Consider the following 14943-nt stretch of genomic DNA (forward strand, 5'->3'; position numbering starts at 1 on the left):
CCGATATCCCATTAGCATGGTAGTGTGAAATTGCAATAGTCCATGGAAATTGTTCAGAGGAGAAAGCAGGGGCACATGAGAGAAACAGTGAACTCAGGGAGCAGAACCAGCAGACATAGGAAAAAACAGCCTGCAGGACCCTCCATTCAAATGTTAACAACTGTTATATCCATGTGAGTGGAATTCTCAGTCATATGTTTTTTTAATCTCGTGTGACTTTTGCCAACGACCATTTGTTACTTTTTAATTTTCATATTGCTTCATTATTCTTTATTTGGAGAGAGTTGCCTAAATTAAGCAAAAGCTTTCTTCATTAGTCAATGTGACTGCTTTGTCATGCATACTTCAATTTAAACTGCAACTTTTATTTTCCCGTTTTGATTGTAGTGTAACTTGGGCAGAAAATATGCATTGAGTTCTGGTCTCATAAATGAAGCAGTTGCAGCTACATTTCAAAGGGAAGATTTATGCTTTTCATTCACTACACTGAACAAATTTAAAAATAATCAGAAGACTATAAAATGATAGAACAAAACATCTTAATTTTTTTGCTGTAACAAAGCCTGCTCGGATTGGGGCTGAGCATCCTCCACCCAGATCCTCCATCTTCCAGTAGACAGGGGTCACACACACTGGCGCCAGGTAATCCCATCAACTGCCAAGACCCAGAGACTATAAAACCCAGCTCCTGGAAGCGACATCTTATTATCTCGTTCTTACTTTGGACAACCTGGCAGGCTACTGAATATAACCTGCCCACATGGCAGAGTCTGGCAAACTCCCCGTGGCGTACCCATTATGCCAAATACCAGTAACAATGATGGGTCTCATTCTCCTAACCTTGAAGGAGCCTTGAATATGGCACTTTTTAAAGTCTCAGGGCTAGGACAAAGGAGATGTTACTGGTCGATTGCTCGAGGCAATCGATGATCAACAGGATGATCGTGATTGTGAACAAAGTAAAGAAAGAAAAACACGATCATCTTTTTAAAGTTAGACACATTCAAAAATAACTCAAGTTATTTTGGAACATCTTCAGGCACTTGATGGTACTTTAGGTGATTAAGTGGTAATGAATATTGAGTCTGTCATAATAAGCTTGAACATGAACAACTATCTAACATTTTTACAGCTTGTCTTTTCACTTTAAAACAGAAATTGCAATGTAGACAAATAACATCAGGACTATCTGAACAAAGAAATAAATGAGAAAAAATAAAAACATCTCTATATCATATCATAGTGTTATAAGCTCATATCAGGGTCCTGTGGGGATCCCAAATTATTCTCTGCGCACTAGGCAGATATGGTGGTGAAAGTAAATCTTGGGGTTCTCTATGTTATCCTCATCAAGTATCTTTTTTTGCAATAAAGAAACTTTTAGAAAGTTTTAAATCTCTAAATTTATTTACTTTTGCACTACTTCTTTTTTTTTTTCTTGTCCATCTTTCAGTGCCAGAAATTTTGTGCTGAACTTTTATTAAGGGTTCATAATTTTTTGTTTCCTTTAAGAAAATGACATACTGGGAAGCAATAGGTTCAACATGGAAAGATTTTGATAGACGCTGAAGTTAATGCTCATACCTGCTTTCTTTATCATTTTCTATCATCAGAATGAACTACCATTTTATTAAATCTGGACCTTTCATTTTGGAACACTCATACCTGCTAGCCAATGGTCTCGCAACATTGTCAATAGTATTTACAGTAGTATTTTGTTTTTTCCAGTTATGGGATCAGACATAGGCCCTCATGCATGCAAGGCCAAAGCTGTATTTCTGAGCAACATCCTTGGCCCTGCTACAGAAAATTTTATTTATTTTGGTTTAGGGACCACTTCTGACTCTGAGCTCAGGGAGCAGTCCTGATGGGATTTGGGAATCATATGGGGTGCTGAGGATCGAACCTGGACTGGCTGCATGCAAGGCAAGTGCCTGACACTCTATGATCTTTCCGGCCCCACTACAGAAAATTTTAAAATAATTTCACTCAGATGACACAAATGTTTTTCTTTTCTTTGGTTCCAATGAGATCAGAGTTTTTGAGATACCAGTTCCACTAGCCATTAAATAATAATACCTTAAATAATACCATTAAAATATTAAAAAAGATCAAAATTGGGAAAAAGATTGGACCACACTTTGTAGTGTGTAGAGGTTATTCCTGACTCTGTGCTAATGGGTGACCTTTGGAAATGCTTGGAAAACTATATATGGTGCCAAAGATGACACTGGGATCAACCACACTCGAGGGAAGTGTCTTATCTTCTGTTCTCTCTGGCTCTAAGATCAAATATTTAATCTACTATTAACTGAAATATTTTGCTTTATTTTAATATCATTAATATATCATAATGAGCTCATTATGATCAGACATCTGCACGTACTTCAAGTGTGCAGGCCAAATAAATGGCATAAACACAGACTTTAGATATCTGTGCTAGGAATCTCTACTCAAGTACCCTTATATTTGAGATTGTGTTACTTTAATAAAATATATATAATCCATGGATAGGGAATATGCTTCCATTTACTCGTGTTCCCTTCAATTCCTCTGGCAGTGATTTACAATTTTATAACACACTTGCCCAAAACATCACAGGAATTCCCACAGTGAGTGGGCCAGAGCTACAGTACAGCCAATAGAGCCCTTGACTTGCCTTGGATAGCACTGTAGCACTGTCCTCCTGTTGTCATTGATTTGCTCAAGCAGGCCCAGCAACGTCTCCATCATGAGACTTGTTGTTAATGTGTTTGCCATATCAAATACATCACGGGGAGCTTGCCAGGCTTTGCCGTGCAGGCGAGATACTCTCGGCACCTTGCCAGGCTCTCTGAGAGGGGCAGAGGAATCGAACCTGGCTTGGCTGGGCCGGCTGCGCGCAAGGCAAACACCCTACTGCTGTGCTATCGCTCCACCCATTGCCTTGGATAAAAATAATAAATGATCTTTTGTGATTGAAGTGACTTTTGAAAAGCACCTAAGAATGTGGGCTGCAGTCAACCATGATTAAAGGAGTCAAACTGCCACAGACACACAGACCAGACATAGATACACATAGACACAGCCATACACAAAGACATGTGCACACACCCATCCTGCCTCCAGGGAGAGAGTTGAGGGGTTGAATAGATGAGGGACAATGATTTAGTCGATTGTATCCATGTAAAGAAGTCTCCACAGAAACCCAAAAGCTGGTTTCAGTGTTTTCTGTTGGTGAACCAGAATGTGTTCATGCCAGGCCCACGAGAAGAAGCTTCTTTGTTTTCAGAATCTTGCCCATCTAATTTTTCTTTAATTTGACTATTGATTCACACCGTTCAGTATTATTTGCAATATACTAGTAATCTAGTGAGGAATTGGGGTTTTCTGAATTCTCTGAGCCATTCTAGCAAAGTAACGGAACCCAAGGAAGAGCAATGGACTGGGAATATCTTATCTGTTCCTGGTTGGTAAGAGAAGAGGTAACACCTGAGTTGATTTTGTTTTGGTTTTAGGGCCACACCAAGCAAAGCCCAGGGCTTACTCCTGGCTATGCACTTAGAGATCATTCATGGCAGGGCTCAGGGGATCTTGTGGGACTCTGGGATGAAACCTGCATCAGCCATGTGCAAGGCTAATATCCTACCTGCTGAACTATTGCTCTGGCTCCTGAGTATACTTTTGGCATTTAAAATGGAGAGTGGTTTCATGGGACTGATTTCCTTAATCAATGAATTTGAGACCATCAATAAATGGTGTCATAATTTCATCACACTGTTCACTTGGTTAGTGTTCAAGTGTTACGTGGTGATAAGGAATATTCTGTACACAGCAGAACTGGGTATAGAACTATTTCTATGTTCTACTTCTCAGATTCAGTAGGGGGTGTAGAATATCATCCTGAACTTACAAGCAGAAAGACATCAATGGGTGTTAAGTGTCTATTCTTTAATATAAAATAGGGTAACTTATACTAATGAACAAAATATCAAGAAATAATTTCAAACAAATGCTAATGAACCCATTTATTTGTTAAAAAACTGTCAGAGGCTGAGCCAAAGAGAAAGTCTAATTATGTCAGTATTGACCCCAAACTTAGGATTGGAAAAAATACTAATTATTTTTTTCCTAGATAATGCAGATAAAAATTAAGTGTAATTAAAAACTAACTGTTCCTTAGTGGAAATTATAAACATAAATGAACCTCCCATTTTACCAGAGGCAGAGATGTTCGTTAAATAAACACAGAGCTCCAGCTCTCATGCACTCTCTATAATTACGCTTACTTAGTCTTTTAACCCAGAGATTTCCGCACACATCTCCACTTCATACACTCAGTAGATTGTATCTTCACAGAATATTCAAGAGTCTTTTGACTAATAAAATAATGTAGACTGGCAGTTTCAAAGAAAGTGATGTCTGGCTTCTGACAGGATTTCAGCTTTAGAAGAGTCTCGGCAAGCTTTGTATAAATGCCAACCCTGAAAAAGTCATTCAGCCTCCCGGCCCCACCTCTCCTGGCTGCAGGAGACAAGCCAGGACTGCAGAAGTATGGCAGGGGAGGAAAGAGGTCAACTTACACACAAAAGCCCCGAGCCCCACTTTTCCCAACATCCGCCAAGGGTGTGCACTGACAAGAAAATGTGATGCAAAAGAAATGAAGAGCAATGATTCACAACGCTGTTTACCAAGGCAGGGAGGAGGCTGGAGAGGTATTAAGTAATAAATGTGGAAACATATGGCCAAATGAAAAGTTTTGGCTGATGAGTAAGTGAAGGAAACTTGGAGAATTAAGCATAATACAGGGAACAAATTAATTACCAAATGATCTCTGGCTTAAACCATTTGTTTAAAGAACAACTTAAAAGCAATGAATCCATTGAGGAAAAATGAGATGAGAAAAAAATCAAATCAAAACCAAAAAACAAACCACAACTCCACTCCCCACAAAGTTATAATACCAAAAAAACCCACGTTCATAATTCTATACGTATTTGTAGTTCACACAAAAATGAACTTCTATCGGGACGGGAATGTTGTACAATGGTAGAGTGTTTTACAGACATAAATTCATAAATTCAGTCCCCCTACACCACCCACATGGCTTAGTATGATGGGATCAGTACCACCCCAGGATTTCCAGAATCATCACAGTGTTGTGATCTCAACCCATCACAACCAAGTACACAAGCACTGGAGAACATCACACCCAGTGTGAAGAACAGCAAACACAGCAGCAAAGGCAAAGAAATAGTAAAACCCAGCAATGTCACCCAACTTTCATGCATAGGTTCCATCTTCTTCCATATGGATTTCCTGAATATTGATTGATTGGATCATTCATGGAGCAATTTGACTCTATAGAAACTGAACTACATGAATTGATAAACATTTAGTATAAGAGAGTTTCTTGTAAAGCTACAAGAGCAATAACACCAACACGCAAATGATGTGACTCACCGTCCCCTGGATCAACGATCTCTACTGTGGCCTCGGTGGGGAATTCTAAGGCGGCCAGTACAGGTTCGGAGAGAACCACCTGGAATGTCTCCGAGTGCTCATGCTCCCCGTCGCTCAGAATCCGCACCCTCCACGTTGCTCGTGTCTGGCCTGGGTTGAACTGTACCTGTTTCTGAGCTTTGCCCTTGAAATCTTTGTCTTTTTCCGCCGTCCCATCTCTCGTGCCAATACCTTCACAGAATCATAGAACCAGCTTAGTTCCATTGTCAACTGGACTATTAAGATTTTTCTTATTGTTGACTTTTGTGTGCCCCAGGTTGTCTCCCAGTGCAAAGTTATTATTGCTTTGTTTCTAAGAGATAAGCAACCTGGTACCAGTTCTACACTGAGAGTTCTACTACAGGAACAATGAATTCAGAGTCTGTTGTACTTTTGCCCCTATGAGATGATGGTTTTGTTACCTGTTCTCTGTGTTGTCTGCATTCAAATTTCTAGTAAAACAAAGCCAAATCCATTGCTTTGCAATATTCTTACTCATACAAGTTCCTTGATAAGAAAAACTCTTCATATTCGCTTACCCATGTGTTATATGCATTTGTCATAAAAATATTAGAAAAAATAGAAAAATAGGAGCCAGTCATAGAAAAACATGAGCTAAAGACTTCTTTGATAACCTAAACATAAATGACTAAGCATAATGGAAGGGAAAAGTGATAATAGTCTCTAACTATGGAAGCTAATCAGAATTTAATTCAATGTTTGTCAACATAATTTTTGCCAGATTTTTCTTGGTGGAGTACTCCAAGGTCCAATGAATGTGTGTGAACAGAACTGAAGAGATAAATCTGTAAGGATCTTGCAAATTGTTTGTTTGACTGACTCTGTTTGTTCACTCAAGGTTAATTTCAGCTGAGAAAGTTCTACGATCTATGAGTCTTCACCAGACAACGCCATATTCTCATATTTTTAAGGCTGTCAACACATTCAATGTCATAGAACAATAATAAAATTATGGTGATACTTACAATAATATATCCTGAAGATTGGCTTAGAAACTCATAGCAAATAAATGAGATTAATTGAATAATTTTCGAATATATTTCTTTAAGTACTGGTGTTTTCAAAGTACTTATTTAAGTACTGGTGTTTTCATATCCAAAGAATTTGGATATGAAACAATGATTCTCAAAAGGAAAGGAAAATCTTTAGTAGCATGAAAATAGTCTGAAAATGATTTTTTTGTAGTAATGTTTCTCATTTAATTGAAAAACAAACTAATTTTCTTTTTAGAGTCAATGTTTTGATTCTCAAATTAGAAATGAAATAAGATTAAATAAGATTTATCCAGCTCCAATAGAATAGTCACAGCTATTCACGGTGAGCCTTCTGCATGCAGGAAGTACTCTGTACTAAGTGTAGGGGCTGTGCCAGAGATCAAAGTGGACAAGAACCCTTGGCCCATGATGATCACATAAGATGGATTTGAATATTTGTTCATCTGAACATATCACTGATAGTTTCATCTTAAAGACGAAAATAAAGATTTCATTAGAATATGTCTTAGAAATCTCATAAAAATAACAAATATAAACATTGCCCTTTTTACCATGGCAAGGAAAACATGATTTGCTGAACCCAGAACTAGAAAATTCTAGCATCATACATGATAGCTGAATGGCAGATTTCCTGTGACCTAACACATAACAGAGTAGCTGCCTGGGTCACCCTGGCAGGACTCAGGGATTTCTCAGTCTGTGCTCAGGGAGCACTCTTGGTGGTGTCAGCACATTTTGAATTCACCACCACTAATCGCTCCTGTGACAACCAAAGGGACTCATTCTCTCAGAAGTTTCAGCACACATGTGTCCATTTCTCTCTGCTGTCCCCAGAGGCATGGCCAACAGAAGAATGTGTTAGTCTTTGATAACATTGGTCACTTAAGTGTTTTGTTTCATCAACAGTGCATTATTTTCCTGCAGATTTAAAAGGCAAGTAAGGGGCTAGTGAGAAAGTACAGAGGGTAAGGGTGCTTGTCTTGCACACAGCTCACTTGGGCTAGGATTGTTTCTGAGCCTGCCAGGAATTATGCTGAGCAGAGAGCTAGGAGTGATCCCTGAGCACCACTGAGTATGCCCTCAAAACAAACAATTTTTAAAAAAGGTACTGATAAACAAAAGGGCTGGAGTGATAGCACAGCGGTAGGGCGTTTGCCTTGCTCACAGCCAGCCTGGCCGAGCTGGGTTCGATTCCTCTGCCCCTCTCGGAGAGCCCGGCAAGCTACCGAGAGTGTCTCGCCCTCACAGCAAAGCTTGGCAAGCTACCCGTGACGTATTCGATATGCCAAAGACAGTAACAACAAGTCTCAAAATGGAGACGTTACTGGGCCCTCTCGAGCAAATCGATGAACAACAGGAGGACAGTGACAGTGATAAGCAAAAATGGAATTATAGTATACCAATGTCCACTCATTCAACTGGTCATCCTTAGTAAATGATAGTCAAATCATATAATATGGTTTAAAAAAAAGTTGAATTAGCAGATTCCAAAACGTTACTGCGAACTTCCTTGTAATTTTTCTGGTGAATTTTATAAGAGATTTCCTATTCGATCTAAGTTATAAACAGACAGTATCTTTGATTCCTCAAGCCAAAAAGAACCAACTGTTTTATAAGAAAGGTAATTAAACTTCTAAGAGTTGATGTGCTGCTCAAACATAGGATAAAACTAACAATGGTTGTTGACTTTTGAAAAACTAAAACAATTCAATGATAAAATACTAAATTTGGAGTCAAAAAATAAAGATTTCTTCATAAAAGTTAGCATACGGTCTATTCTTTGAGCAGCCCCTTTACTCTGTGACTTACAGGGTGGTCTATGAGGACTAGCCTGAACATTAAGAAACTTGGGAAAAATGCAGAATTGCAGGCCCCACCTGAGACAGAATCAGAATCAGCATTTAAAAACATACCCAGGTAAATTGTCAGTGCTTTTTGGTGAAGGGTTGAGGCCACACCCAGTGGTACACAGGGATTACTCTTGACTCAAGAGATCACTCCTGGCACCGCTGGAAGAATCATATGGGATAGTGTGGGGTTGAACCACGGTCAGTCATGTGCAAGATATATGTCTAACCTACTGTACTATCCCTTCAACTCTAAAGATCCTTTCCCATAGATGTTCCATATTGGGGGGGGGTCACACCTGGCAATGCACAGGGGTTACTCCTGGCTCTGCTCTCAGGAATTACTCCTGGCGGTGCTTAGGGGACCATGTAGGATGCTGGGAATCAACCTGGGTTGGCCGCATGCAAGGCAAATGCCCTACCCGCTGTGCTATCACTCCAGTCCCTAAATGTTCCATTTTAATAAGGAATGAAGAATTGTGTGCACATTGTGAAGGAGACATTTTGTGACAAGTAGGTTTTCTTTTATTTTTTTTTAAATAATGCATTGACATGGGAACTTGAGAGACAGTATAGCAGGTAACATGCTTGCCTAGCATGGAGTCAACCCAACTTCAATCCCCGGGACCCTTATGTAGCTTTAGTCCATTAACTCAAGTGTACGGAACTTAGTAAGGAGTCAAGAACATGTTAACTGAGCCAGAGAATAAAATCTTGATGTAGGGAACAAAGGAGACTTAACAGGATTTAGGAAAACCCTTAAATTTAATAAATGTTCAATAACAAGCAGCAGAAATAAGTTCTATAAAATTTAAATACTTTGAGAAACACAAATAGATATTTAATTTATCTGGGGCAATACATGTATACAAATTTATTGTGCAGGTTTTATCTGCTGTCCCAAGGTTGAACCTTCACATGAGATCTGCTCATGTGGCAGAAAGGGAAACAAAAGTAGCTGCTAATTTTCGTGTAAAAATTAGGGAGTGTTTTCAGAAATCTTGGCAGAAGATTGTTAAGACGACTTGGTAACAGATACAGTTTAAAACAACACTAATATGTAGTGAAAAAGGAATAGGATGATCTACAGTCCATGTAAAATTGCTTCCATCAAAGAAGCCTTGTGGTGCTAAGCTTGGGTTGTGCTGGCCCTGAACAGCTTCTACAAAATAAACACTGAATGCCATTTGTGCTAAAAGAAAAAAATGATCCTCTTCAGTTTCTTTTGGCTAGTGAAAACAAATGTATATAGAGGATCTTTTTTAAAACAAAGAGGCAGAATGCAAACTTTCAGTGGGGAAGTTGGTACCCCATAGTTTATGCTCTACTGACGGTACCTGATGTTACATAAGAGATGTCCTGTCTAGCTATAAAACAATACTAAGAGTCCATCATATTCCTTATAAAATTAAATGATCAAAAATGTAGAATATAGGACTGGAGAGAGAGTGAGTAGGGCATTTGCCTTGCAACCAGATGACCTGGGCTCAATCCCCAGCATCCTATATTGTCCGCTGAGTCCACCAGGAGTGATTCCTCAGTGCAGAGCCAGGAATAATCCCTGAGCATCACCTGGTGTCACCCCCAAACAACAACAACAGGTCCTGGAATATAATACATACTACAAAAATTTCTGGAAGTCTTCAAATGAAAGTGTTGCTTGTAAAGGAACAGTTACACTAAACATATGCGGTGTAAAACTTCAACCAGTCTACCTTCCCTTTAATCTCACTTCCATTCCAGTCTTTGCTGGAATTCCACAGCCATTTACAACAACAGACAAGAACAGGTCAAGAAATCTTTCCAACTTCCTTCAGGTTACTGAATAACCTTGTGGAGTTAGTCAGCTCATCTGAACACATGTAGGAAATAGTCCCTTGGGGAAAAAAAAAGAATTTCAGTAAAAAAAAAAGAGCTTGTCTGACATTTTAGTATTCTGCACTAAAAGAAAATAATAGAAAAATATAAACAGTTAAAAATAATTTTTTAGCCTGCCAAGAGAGAGTACGTGGAATATTGTCTGCCATGGAGGCAGGGGGAGGGTGAAGAAGGGGGGATATACTGGGGATATTGGTGGTGGGGAATGTGCACTGGTGGAGGGATGGGTGTTTGATCATTGTGTGATTGTAACCCAAATCATTGTAACCCAAACATGAAAGCTTGTAACTATCTCACAGTGATTCAATAAAATGAAAGAAAACATTTTTGTCTATTAACTTTCTCATAAAGTTAAAGGCCCTCCCGTTGATCGTCGATTTGCTCGAGCGGGCCCAGTAACGTCTCCATTGGAGACTTTGTTGTTACTGTGTCTGGCATATCGAATACTCTCGGTAGCTTGTCGGGCTCTCCGAGAGGGGCGGAGGAATCGAACTCGGGTTGGCCATGTTGGCCGCTTGTAAGGCGAACGCCCTACCCGCTGTGCTATCGCTTTCTCATTGCTGTCAGGGGCCTATTTGTGAATGAGCAATTACCTGTACTGGTTAGGAGTGACAATTCAGGTAATTTACAAATAGATGAAAATATCCTTAAGAATTACTAAGATGCTCTATTATTCTTAGTTGTCATTTTTCCTGACTTTGTTACATTTTTGTGCGGAAATCATAGCTGAAGCTAATTTCTTCTGGGCAGTAAGATAGGATCAGATTCTCAATTTGCAAGTGTGTGTGTGTGTGTGTGTGTGTGTGCGCGCGCGCGCGCAGGTGAGCTCATGCATGTGTGTCTGTATGTCTGTAGATACATGCTCCTACAAAGAAAGCAAAGAAGAGCTCTCAATAGAGCCTAGAGTTGAGCATCGAGAAGATTGAACACAGAGAGTAAATTGCAACTAGTAAAGAGGCATATGCAAATCCCAACGAAGCAAGTCCAGCTGCCCTAGACTGTGGGATGGTCTATAGGCCAACCATTTCCCCGAGAGCCAGACTAATCTTAAAGGGGTTGACAGACCATAATGAGAAAACAGGTCTTCCGATATTAGAAAACATAAGATATTTTAAAATCATCGGGCAACTAATACCCAAAATCCAAACGTATCTGGAAAAAATCATGAGGTGGTCAGGAAGAAGCTGCAGCTATGGCAAATTTGTGCTGTTGATAGCGGCGATGGCCGTGGTGGTAGCTATGGGGATGGTGGAGTGTGTGTGTGTGTGTGTGTGTGTGTGTGTGTGTGTGTATGTGTGTGTTTGTGATAGAACTTCTGTCATTTTAAAAAATTATATCGGCAGTAGGTAATGTCAGTAGAAAGTTTGAAGAGGGATATAGTCTGGTAACACATTTCTGATTTTTGCAGCTTTTGCCCCAATTGTTCTTGATACAAAACCTTTGGCATGCTATTTTTGAAATTAAAGAACAGGTACATTATCAACAATCTTATGCTTAAAACTAGAGCTACAAGCTAAACGTTTTAAGAATTGTTTTAAAAAGGTGAATTTTTCTGGAAAAGTGGGATTTTTGAGAAAAAATTACTTACTGATAAATGCAGTTTCTCCCAAATAGCCTCTACGCTTTAGAACAACATCTAGAAATTTGGCGTCCTCGTTGATGAGGTAATATTCCTTTTCAAAGGAAATCCATGCCCAATTCAGACGAAAATGCTGTTTGGTTAGCTTGTTTCCACCTGAAAAACAGAAATATAAAGGCCACATTAATGTTTTATTGACTGCACCTTAAAAATTATACCTACTACTTTAATGAGGTTATCATTAAAGAGGTTAACATTAAGAATCACTTAAACTATTTGGTTTGATACACATTTCATGCTACCATTGAATGATTTTTATATAATAATACAGTGATGATATTAATCATACCAATTTCTTATCTTTTTAGGGAGGGGTAAAGGGGTTTACAGTAGAGTTCCAGAGATGCAACCATCAGAGCCACGGAACCACGGTCCTCTCGTTGTTCATCGATTTACTCGAGCGGGCCCACTAACGTCTCCATCGTGAGACTTGTTGCTGTGTTTGGCATATTGAAGACGTCAGGGGTAGCTTGCCAGGCTCTGCTGCGGGGTCGAGCAGTTTAATAAAATCAAGCATGCAAGCTGTGCAGAATGCCTTATAGGCCACAAGGTGCCGCTGAAGAGCAAGTTCTTTCCTTCGAGGAGACTGCAAGGTTCATTTGTGATGTTAAAAACACAACTTCCCAAATACCCTTTTCTGGCTCACTGAGCAGTTGGGTGGAAGGCTTTAATTATAACCACTTAAGAAAAAACAAATATCCCTTCTCTGCCTCCCTTCCCCACTAGATTCCACTCCACTCCCTAGAGTAAACAGGCAGCTCTTTTCATCGATCCCCTTCTCCTGTGAAGATAAGGCTTTCTCATCCCACCCTCACACTAACGCGGAGCTGGATGCCTACCCCAGAAAGGAAGCTTTGTGTGTGATCTCTCTAATGTGAAAACTGCTAGGCCAGGTGAAAGAAAAGAGAAACGGTTATCAGCTGATCAGTCTGCATGCATCCCTTAGCTTCTTTTGATCTAGACCAATTATTTTGGAGTAAGGTGAGGTTTATAAACAAAAGCATTAGTAATTTCTTTTAAGTCTTGGGGTGGGGGAGGGGGGTGGGCTTTGACTCTGTTAAAGCCCAAGTAGTAAACAGAGCTCGAGGCACATTTTAAATTCAATTTCTTCTCTTTGGAGTTCACAGAGAGCTCTGCTCTAGAGAAGCAGAGACAGGAAAATAAAAATGACTTCAGTAGTCCGACGGCAAATATCTGCACAAGGTAAATCACTGGAATGAGCAAGACAAGAAAAAAAAAATGTTCACCTTGGCTAGAAATTAAGAGCTAAATAAAACTTCAGTGTCTGGGAGTTTTCAACTGGCGTGTATGAAGAATATTAATTTCGTGTTTGCGGTTGAATTAAAAAGGATCACAAGTTGGGTTTCTATGTATTTATTTCTGACAGTCACATGGCAATGTGTGCAAGAGCCAAAGAAAACTGTTCTTTATTTAGAAGGGACAAGTGGGTCACACCAGGGTTAGTTCTGACTCTGTGCCCAGGGATGACTCCTAGTAGTGTTTGGAGGACCACAAGCAGTGCAAGTCATTAAACCAGGGCTAGCTCCATACAGGGAACGTGCACAGATAACCCCTGTGGTATCTCTTTGCCATCCCAACTCATCCCCCTCTCATAAAGGCATTCTTACCGTTGGATCCTGCAAGTCCTTTTGTGGGAGAAATAAAAATTAAAATGCAAAGAAGCATTCTTTGCAAGACTTTCTACAATATTTCCCAAATGGAAAACAAGACAATTTTATTATAGTACGACAAATTAAAAAATATTAGCCTATCATTAAATAGTCAGACATTTCATAGAAATAGTTAAAATCTTAAAAATAGAAGCAAGTCTGTGAAATTATCAGTATCAGACAAGGCATTAAAATGAAAGCTGCTTGTTGTTTTATATGATGGTGTTGTGGACCTTAAAATATTTTTTAGTTTTCAAAGTATGAATGTACACAGACTACCGTCATTATAAACTTAAGTCCTGCATCTCCTGGGCTCTGGGTGCTGTTCTGGACAGAAGATGCCACTGGCCATGGGCTCCTCAGTTCTCCATTCCAATGTTCATGTTCCTTCCTCTCTGTTGTCTCACCTGACCTGCACTTTTTCTTTTCCCTTCCCTTCCCTTCCCTTCCCTTCCCTTCCCTTCCCTTCCCTTCCCTTCCCTTCCCTTCCCTTCCCTTCCCTTCCCTTCCCTTCCCTTCCCTTCCCTTCCTCTTCCCCTTCCCCTTCCCCTTCCCCTTCCCCTTCCCCTTCCCCTTCCCCTTCCCCTTCCCCTCCCTCCCTCCCTCCTTCCCTCCTTCCCTCCCTTCCTTCCTTCCTTCCTTCCTTCCTTCCTTCCTTCCTTCCTTCCTTTCTTTCTTTTTCCTTTTTGGATCACACCCTGTGATGCACAAGGGTTACTTTTGGCTCTGCACTCAGAAATTTCTCCTGCCAGGCTCAGGGGACCATATGGGATGCTGGGAATCTAACCTGGGTCGGCTGCATGCAAGGCAAAAACACCCTGCCCGCTGTAGTATCTATCGCTACAGCCCCTGACCTGAGCTTTTTCATCTGAAGCATCAGTGGAAGCTGACACAAATGAAAGGCTCTGGCTGGTGAGCGACATACAGGACAACCTCCAAGTACACGTAGTTCACAGTGTACAAAGAGATGAAAGGGATAGCTAGGAAGCTTTATTCACCAAGCATCAGCTCACTCCCTTTTTGCAGCGCCCAGGCTCAAATCTGCCCTGCACACCCTCTACCGATCCCGAGTGCCTGCAGTTCCCTTGTGCTCAGTTCTCCTTTTCTACAGTTTTGCGCCCATGAAGTCCAGCCATCCTTTCACATTTCCAGCTGCACCCTGACCTAACCTGTCTTACTCCAATGATCTGCTCATTTGTGGTCCAGCCTAGTCAGCCTTTTGCAGTTGCTATATTCTCTCCTATTGTTACCACTGTCCTCTTGGGTAAAATGATGATGACCCCCCATGGATCTTTTGCACACATTCCCTAGAAACTCTGATCTCTCCATCTCCCCCCCCCCCCTCCTTCCCACATCCTGCAGGGAAGTACCCCTCTCATCTCTTTGTAATGCTACAGCTATTCACTTCTTGA

At 40.4% G+C, this 14943-nt stretch overlaps 1 protein-coding gene across 1 annotated transcript in view; it reads right to left on the reverse strand.

The window, feature by feature from the left end:
- FREM2 (FRAS1 related extracellular matrix 2) overlaps positions 1–14943 on the reverse strand; it is a 204181-nt gene that overhangs the window by 106333 nt on the left and 82905 nt on the right. Inside the window, exons 3-4 of the mRNA XM_056126254.1 lie at positions 11811–11957; positions 5443–5673 (exon numbers count right to left, since the gene is read on the reverse strand). Of these exons, the coding sequence (XP_055982229.1) occupies positions 5443–5673; positions 11811–11957 (378 nt within the window). The remainder of the gene's footprint in view (positions 1–5442; positions 5674–11810; positions 11958–14943) is intronic.

Source organism: Sorex fumeus, unplaced genomic scaffold (genome assembly GCF_029834395.1).
Source record: "Sorex fumeus unplaced genomic scaffold, SorFum_2.1 ptg000061l, whole genome shotgun sequence".
Lineage (NCBI taxonomy): Eukaryota > Metazoa > Chordata > Mammalia > Eulipotyphla > Soricidae > Sorex > Sorex fumeus.